The sequence below is a fragment of the Odontesthes bonariensis genome, chromosome 2 (assembly GCF_027942865.1).
Source record: "Odontesthes bonariensis isolate fOdoBon6 chromosome 2, fOdoBon6.hap1, whole genome shotgun sequence".
NCBI classification, from domain to species: Eukaryota; Metazoa; Chordata; class Actinopteri; order Atheriniformes; family Atherinopsidae; genus Odontesthes; species Odontesthes bonariensis.
The window spans coordinates 11,580,570-11,588,694 of record NC_134507.1 but is presented as its reverse complement, the minus strand read 5'-3'; the positions used below and the strand labels follow the sequence as shown (position 1 = coordinate 11,588,694).

The 8,125-nt window shown below is 40.3% G+C and overlaps 1 protein-coding gene across 1 annotated transcript in view; it reads left to right on the top strand.

Annotated features, from left to right (window-relative positions):
• Positions 1-895: 895 nt before the first annotated feature.
• itga9 (integrin, alpha 9) overlaps positions 896-8,125 on the top strand; it is a 47,637-nt gene continuing 40,407 nt past the window's right edge. The window contains exons 1-5 of the mRNA XM_075477107.1: positions 896-1,416; positions 1,670-1,797; positions 3,017-3,123; positions 5,237-5,357; positions 6,920-6,987. Coding sequence (XP_075333222.1) covers positions 1,229-1,416; positions 1,670-1,797; positions 3,017-3,123; positions 5,237-5,357; positions 6,920-6,987 — 612 coding nt within the window. The 5' untranslated portion in view covers positions 896-1,228. The remainder of the gene's footprint in view (positions 1,417-1,669; positions 1,798-3,016; positions 3,124-5,236; positions 5,358-6,919; positions 6,988-8,125) is intronic.

The following is an 8,125-nucleotide window of genomic DNA, read 5'->3' as shown; positions in this document are numbered from 1 at the left end:
ACGAAAAGTTTAGATTTTTTTTGTGTTTTTTTTTCCTCTAAAGAAAAGTGAGGACAAAAACAAAAAAATGTGTATTTTAGTTCATTATCCATTGAATCTCTTGATTTATGCCAGTTGCATGTTGGAGTGAGGATCGACTGTCACATTAGTTGGGCCACATATAAAATTAGCAGCACAATTTAAAACAAACAAACAAAAAACAGCCCTTTAGAGTCAAACTGTGTAATGTATTTTACTAAGAAAAGAGACTGCCGATTTAAAACGGTGCAGAAGACAAATTCATATTTTAATATTTCTTATAGACACAGTTTAACCTGAGCAAATCTTTATCTTAGTTTGACTGTAAGGGCTCAACAACAGATATGCACTCGTCAGACTGTCAGTATGTTCTTTTGAAAAATGTGTATACACGATATAATGTAACTATCCTATTATATATGTATATAGACAATGGCTGGAGCTCAAGTCTGCTTTTCCACAAATATTTACATTACACAGTGATTCCTCAATTAGACAAAACTGATAAATAAAGAGGGAGAGATAATTTTTACAGTCTATAATCCTTAAATCTTTCCATGTTGGGTTACTTGAGACCCAGTGTGCTCGTGCCACTTTCTGTTTATACAAACTTTCAAAGCACCATCATACTTGAAGCTGAGAGGTACCGTTAGATGGCAGCAATGCGCCCTCGTCTCCCTTTTTCGTTGAGTTGAGCCCCAATAAAGCCCACGGGTGAAATGTGATGCTTTGCGCCTGAAAACCATTCTCGTCTCTCCATGACCGCGTTACGAGGGTCCGTGGACCATAGTAAAAACACGCGTTCCGGTTCGTCTTTTCGTTTTAAAAGCCCGACTGCCCTTCCATTGCCGTAACGACGGCTCAGGCAAACGCCATGCTTTTATTTTGAGCTAAACTTCTCTCATTTCCAGCATATCTCCAGTTAACTCGACAACCGACTGCATTTATCTCCGAGACAGGGAGCTTGCAGCAACAACTTTCCCAGTTTGACACAGAATGGAGAGAGGCTGACGCACTGTTATTTTCCCGGACCGTTACCTTTGCTCCTCAAGTTTTGCTCATGCCATCACAGCCTGCATGCTGTGCCAGACCAGAAAGAAAGGCATTTTTATGACAGTTTGACCACTGAAGAGCTGATAGTTCCTTCGTGTTGTTTTGTTTCTTTTTTCTTTTTGTACTTCTGGACACTTTAGCCGCGTTATTACGCGTGATGCGCAAAGGGATGGCTCCTCTGCCGAGGCACAAAACGGGATTACAGCATGTTTTTTATGTTTATCTCTCCATTTCATTGGCTTATTCCTACAATATAGACTTAGAACACCCATTGGTGTTCCGCGGACCGAACTCTAGTTTTTTTGGCTACTCTGTGTTGGAACATTATCATGACAACACACGCTGGTGAGTCTCATGTTCTAAAGTTCCTGAAAAGGTCTTTATTTCCTTCCAGTGATGCAATGAATTTGTTCTCGTTTAAATGTCTCAAGGGTCCGACCTGGGTCCAGATCCAGATCATTTAAAGCTTGCTTATATTCCTCATTTGATTCCATGTCGGAAGCGTGCTTTCCTCTTTTTGTTTGAAATTTTTATTGACATGAATTGAAGCTTTATTGAGTTGGTTGTGTCGCTTCCTCTCCCCTCCTCGTGTGCGCAGGTTAATAGTAGGGGCACCCAGGGCAAACTCCACGTACAGCAGCTCTGTGCACTCTCCTGGTGCTGTGTATAAGTGTCGAGTTCACAGTAACCCAGAGCGCCGCTGCACAGAGATGGATCTGGGAAGAGGTCAGTCACCACAACCCGCAGCATCAACACATCTTGTCATAATGACATATTTACTGACTACAATGCCTGGGCAACGCTTGCACTCATACACAACAGTATTAAAAGTTCACAATTTAGTGCAATAGAGTTTTATAGTTGTATGCATAAAATGCCCCACGCCAATCAACTGTTTTGTTTTATCAGCCTTACACTGCACCTAACAGCCTTCAGTTGTTGGTTTTGTTTTGTAATTTCCAAATCCCTGGACCTTTTATGGAGACATGCAAAAAAAATGAGAGGGTTCTGTGTGCAGAGGTACATAAATATTTTTGATTGATATGATTTATGCCTGCTAATATTTTCCAACCATGTGAGCCAAAACGTTGAACTTACCCCCCCCCCCCAAGAAAAAGATCTAACTATTTGTATCTCAATCTTCTGCACAGTGCCACTCTTCACACCTCTCTGTTGGTGTTAGAAGTTTGACTTCCTCTTAGGCAAATATGTTTGAAATAAACAATTTTTTTTAGATTCTTTTATCCATTAAAGTGGAAGAAAATAAATACAGTAGGCTAAATTCAGTTTTTTCTTTTCTTTTCTTTTCTTTTCTCTTCTTTTTTTTTTACGACTAGCCTTAAACGTCAAAGCAAAGCGCCAATTCTCTTCAGTGCATGTGTGCACAGTTTTTCTTGGCACTTGGCGGTAAAGCTACTCCAGTTCTACTGTGGATTAAGGCTTTCTCATCATGACAGCCTGGATCCATGCAACCCCAGACTGACTCAGTGATTTGGAGATCATTGTTGCTGAAGATGATCTTTTTTATGTGGGCAGATCGTTTTTGCTATGATGTTGAATGAACATGTTACCAATCAGATGGCTTTCTGAAGATTTTGCATAATGAAGCGTCTTAATATGTGAGGTGTCTAAAGCATTTGTGCGGGACTCTACAGTATCTTGTTTATTGAAATAATCTTCATTTTTAGTGCTAAGAAAACCCTGAAGAAGACTACATATATATTTAAACTTGTGCCGCTGTATGTCGTAAGTAAATGGAATAAACTTTGACTCACAGTTTTGGCTGTAACATGAAAATCCATATCACAATCAGCAAAAATACAGTGTGAAACTCAGAACTCAAAAGGCTGACAATAGTTAACAAGTAACAATGAACTCGTTCCAAGACATCCTCCGTCTCCTCCTGATGACTAAACATCTGCAAACTGCTCTCATTGTCTTTCAGGAAACAAGCGGAGAGAGTCGTGTGGGAAGACGTGCCAAGGAGACAGGGACGATGAGTGGATGGGGGTCAGCCTTGCCCGCCAGAACAGAGCCAATGGCAAAATACTGGTGAGTTCAGAGACACTGTTGCTTAAGACATTTGTTTAATGTGAACCATGTATGCTTGTAAAAACAAACTGGTTTATACCCACATCATTGTTACAAATGTCTTTCCATGAACCGCACTTTTAAACCACAGCTGGTCCCAACATTACTCTCTTGCTCTGGTTTAAAAAAGGCCATTCTTTCCATTTTGTTACAGCCTTACAAGCTGTGACAGGCACAAGTAGAAAATAAAATCATTTGAATTAAGGATCCGGAATGACTTTTCGCAAGTTCAAAGCTGGAATAACAACTGAAGCCAGACAGATTTGGAAGCTGGTGCAAGTTACATAATTCAGTGAAATATTTACCTCGTGTGTAGAGCTGCAAGAGCCAGAGGAAACCTCTTTTTTTTCTCCTTTTTTAAAAAAAGTAGATTGTTTGATAAAGTAAAAGGGGAGCATGGTTTAAAAACATCAGAGTGGCACTAATCTCAGACGTTCTTGGCTAAGTGTTTGCACAGAGATCATAGGGCTGTGTTTGTTTAGCCTTCAGCCCTGCTGTGGTAGTCCCATCTACGAGCAGCCATTCATTAAATATTAACTCCCCTCCCCTGTAGTGGGCAGTGAGCAAACTAGTGCGCCTTGCAGGGCATTTCGTTGGCCTCTGGTTTGCCGGCAACTTTTTGAGCCCCTCGTGACAGGTGTGAATGTGTTTGAATATTTGTTGCTGATTGATTTTTGAAAAAAGTGAAAAATAGTTTCTCTCTCTGAAGACGTCCAGACAACTTTTGATATGTCCAACATTCTTTTCAGTGCACTTGTTTTCGGTCCATTTACACCATACCTTGGTGGAATGTGCTGGCGTGATTTTTAAACCAGTGCCCTCAGCCTTCCTCGTCAGTCTATCTGTAAAAGCTTGAGAAGCTCTTAGAGTTGTCATTTTTGGGAATGTGAGCGTCGGCAGGGTTCTGATAAAAAACATAGGAGGTGGCTTTCCAAAGCCGTGTGTTGCTGTGCCTCTCCAAAGCACTGATTCAATTGAATAGACTCACCAGAGGGAAACGGCTGCTTAGCAGATGTGTACAGTGGTGATTTCATCTGTGCTCTCTGTTTCTGTCAGTAAAGGCCTTGTTTTTGATGACTAAGCTCTTTCAAACCTAACAGGAACATAACAGCAGTACAGGCTTCATGCTCCAATTCTGTAGGCCTTATTCGCTGCAGAAGATGTCAGTTGCTTTTGCAGTGTATATTTTTATCAGCTGACTGGTCTTTGTTTTATAGACTCTGCTTCTACTGAAGAGGGAGAGTTGATGCTGGAAATGCTGTGTCCCTTGGATAAGCTGCCCTTTGAAACACAAGTGTTTCTCAACATAGCATCATTGCTTTCAGATAGTCATCTGATGCTGTGTTTATGCCCACAATCTGCTGAGCTCTTATGTTCATTTCCAATGGCTGTGTGCGTGTTGTTTCTATTGGGAGAGGGAAAATGGTTTTGTTGGGAAATTAAGTGGACTTTGTCTGTGCAGAGGCATCCAGAACTGTCCCAAGAGCCACAGGAGCTCCACCACCAGTCCCAAGGGTACTAAATTATTACCACATTCACACATTTATGTGGCCTGTTTTGCGCAAGCTATATTCTCCTATTTGTGGAATGTGTCAATATAGAAATATAGCAGGAAAACATTGTTTAAAGGTTACTCACTGTCCATTTAATGAGAATACTCCCTGATTCAGAAGGATGATAAAGTAGAAGTTTGTTCTTTGTCTTCTGAACCCGTGGCTCCCTCAGTTTACTGGCTGTTTTGAAATAAAAACACGAAAGTTGATGTGAAGATTTTCTTGTAGAGCATTAAATGCTGCTCGGCAAACCCAGATCTCAGGCTGTAGATGAGATATTCACACCACAGACCATGGCTGTTACAGTTTGGTCAGGCTTATGGACGGGCTTTAATTCCCCCTCTCATTGACGATCATTCGACAGCCACAGAGGCCCACTGACTCCAGCTCAGCGAGATGGAAACGGCAGAAACAATCAGCGTGGTCGAGGAAGGCCTGCCCACAGTCTGAAGCTCTCGTTTTTACTGAATGAGCATGTGCCTGAATTTGTTCTACACTCTCTTTTTGCTTTTCTCTCGCAGGCTTGTGCTCACCGCTGGAAAAACGTCTTCTATGAAGAACATATCCTTCCACATGGATACTGCTCCATCATCCCTTCAACACTGCAGGGCAGCACAAAACCTCTCATCCCTTGTTATGAAGGTACAGCACAACAATTATGAACCTTCCTCATTTAAATGTTTTAACCTCTCAAATTTCACTTTCAAGCATCAAACAATTCAATTGAGTTGATTAGTACTTTATCAGTCTCCAAAGATAAATTATACTGTTACAGTATAAGTAATAGATAGATAATGAGGATGAGAGCATAATAATATTTTTAAAGAGGTCAACAAAGCTGTTGTTGGCAGGGATGAATGCTTGTACAGTTCCCTATTGCTGCAGAGTTGAAGAATCCTCTTTTTGAAGACACTGATGTTTAATCTCTATATTTTGTAGAGGATGTACATTGTTGCCCATTATGTTTATCAGTTTATGCAACATTCTTTTTCCACTATGAGCGCTACAGTTCCGGTGCAGTCCCAATCATTTGTTCAGGTTCTTTTGTGATGCTGTCAAAGTAGAGTACCTCTTTTTGCTTGTAACACCTGCAAATTAAGCAAATCGAGGTTATGCCTTTGTGTAAACGTGGATTATGAACAGCTAGTGTTTCTCTCTAAAACCGTAACCAAATCAAAGGAAAATTAATCTTTTCTTGTGTAAGATTTGATTGGTAGCATTTGTAGTAGCTGAAAACTGCATGTTTGGAGGATAGGTTTTATGTTTCCTATCCTTTTTAACATCTTGTGACCCCACCGATTTATCTTGGAACGTCTAAAAGGTTTCAGACTCAAGGTTTGAGACACTTGTTTGGTCTGTTTATCACTGTACATTTCATGATGGCACATTATGTCGGTAGCTGGCACCATGAGTGAAACCACCAAGGTCTGCCTCTGGCCTCAATCTGGTTTTCAGGCAAAAACATTAGCAGGGAAGCCCTGAAGCTCGATCTCTCTTCCTCAAGTCCAATAAAGCTTCTATCCTTTGCGCCATTTGAAAGAAAAACACTTCCACAAAGGTGCAATAATGGTATTTTTTTTCTTAAAGCAATGATTTATGCTTGATGACCCGAAAATGAAGTTCATTTCAGGAAAGATTTCCTTGCATTGTTGAGAAGTCAGATTTTGTTATGATTGTGCAAAATCAAAACCATTTGTCATGCAGATCGTTTCCCTTTGCGTATGTGGTGCAATCCTAAGAATCAAGTTCCATATGAAAAAGTAGAAAAATCTGAGGTGACTCAAGGAAATGACTTCTTTATACATTTTGATATGTTCTTTTTTTTTTTATTAAAGGCTATTTTGCACCTGAATTGTTCTTCCAGGTCAGCATTTCAGTTCCTTTGTTACAGTACATCTGGCTGCCAGCAGTTGTGAAAAAGCCAGAAACACTTTGCATGGGACCATATTGACAGTGCATTTTGTACAGATCCAAGCTCAATATTTTTGTAACCTAAGAGCACTGTGCTCCCCTTCCTCTCCAAGTAATAGCTCTTTTTGTTGAAACTTGTGTTGCACCCCTTCTTTTAGTCTGCACTCTGCCCCTGGATTCCTCTTGGATGGGATCGGGACTTTGACTAGCTCCATATGGAATGCAGGAAAAACTCCAGTAAATGCTGGCTCGAGCACACAGTGAAATAATTTGTGGTTTGTTTTCTCTCGCAGACTATAAGCACAAGTATGGGGAAGAACATGGCTCGTGCCAAGCCGGGATAACGGGAGTTTTTATGGAGGTCAGTTACAGTGCTTGTTCATCTTCATAACACATGTAATCCCCCGTTTCTGTAAGTCAAACATAGAGATAGTTGTTCATTTACACCCATGTTGAAAATCCATCTGTCAGTTCCCTGTTCTCCATGTTTAAAGAGGTCCTGATAGGCTATCATTCATTTCCTCTCATACAGGTGTGTAATGTTATCATGTTAAATGTTCATGTCAAGTATGACCAGTTTTAAATCATGCCTAAAGAGATGAAAAGCAGTCTATTTGTTCAAAGCCTTCGGTCTTACACTTGTCACACATTTCTTTTTAAAGTTGCTGCTTTGGAACAACTTGTCCACAAAGTCAAACAACGGTTTTGTTGGTAAATGTGAGCATCCTTGCTCAACAGTCTACCTCAGTAAGATTAAAGCCATTCAGTGTGGTTCAGCGTTCAAAGAACCAACAGTGATATTCTTTGGTAACAGTGGAATGATATTTGCCTAGCTACCTCTGCTACTTTAGTCAGCAGTGGAGCATATTTCCCGCTTGTGGACTTTTAACATGGGCATATATTAAGTGCGGCTTGTAATTGAAAGACTAAATCCACCATTATGTAACGACATGTAAAGACCAATGTTGGGTAACGCAACGTTTGGCGCTTTTATACGTATCTTGTTATGTCACACAACTCCTGCCAGTAAAAAGTAACTGGTTTGATTGTGGCATTGGTTTGTGGGAAAAGAAACATGGATCCAAGAAAAATAAATCTTTGAAACTTCTTGCATATGCATAAGTCTTCTGGATGTCTACTTTTAAATGTAGAACCTTCTCCGACATATAGCCAGAACATGTATCCAGCCAAAAGCTCTTTCATTTCCCTCAGAGACAAGAAAGCCAAACCTTAAAGAGCCATCCATGTTTCGGAGCTGCAATGCTATTTATTTAAAAAACGTAACTGGATAACTTATTTCTTGAATTGCAAAAATAACATGTTAACAGTCATTAGAAAAAAAAAAGTTATCTGAGCGCTCTCACAGGTTACTGTGTTACATTACTCCTGATGGGGACTTGATATGTGCCAGTATACAGCTGCAATGAATGTCAATTATGGTGGCTCCTTTTCACTGACTGGTTCCATGTTGTTCCACTTAGTTCTTCCGACTGGTTGAA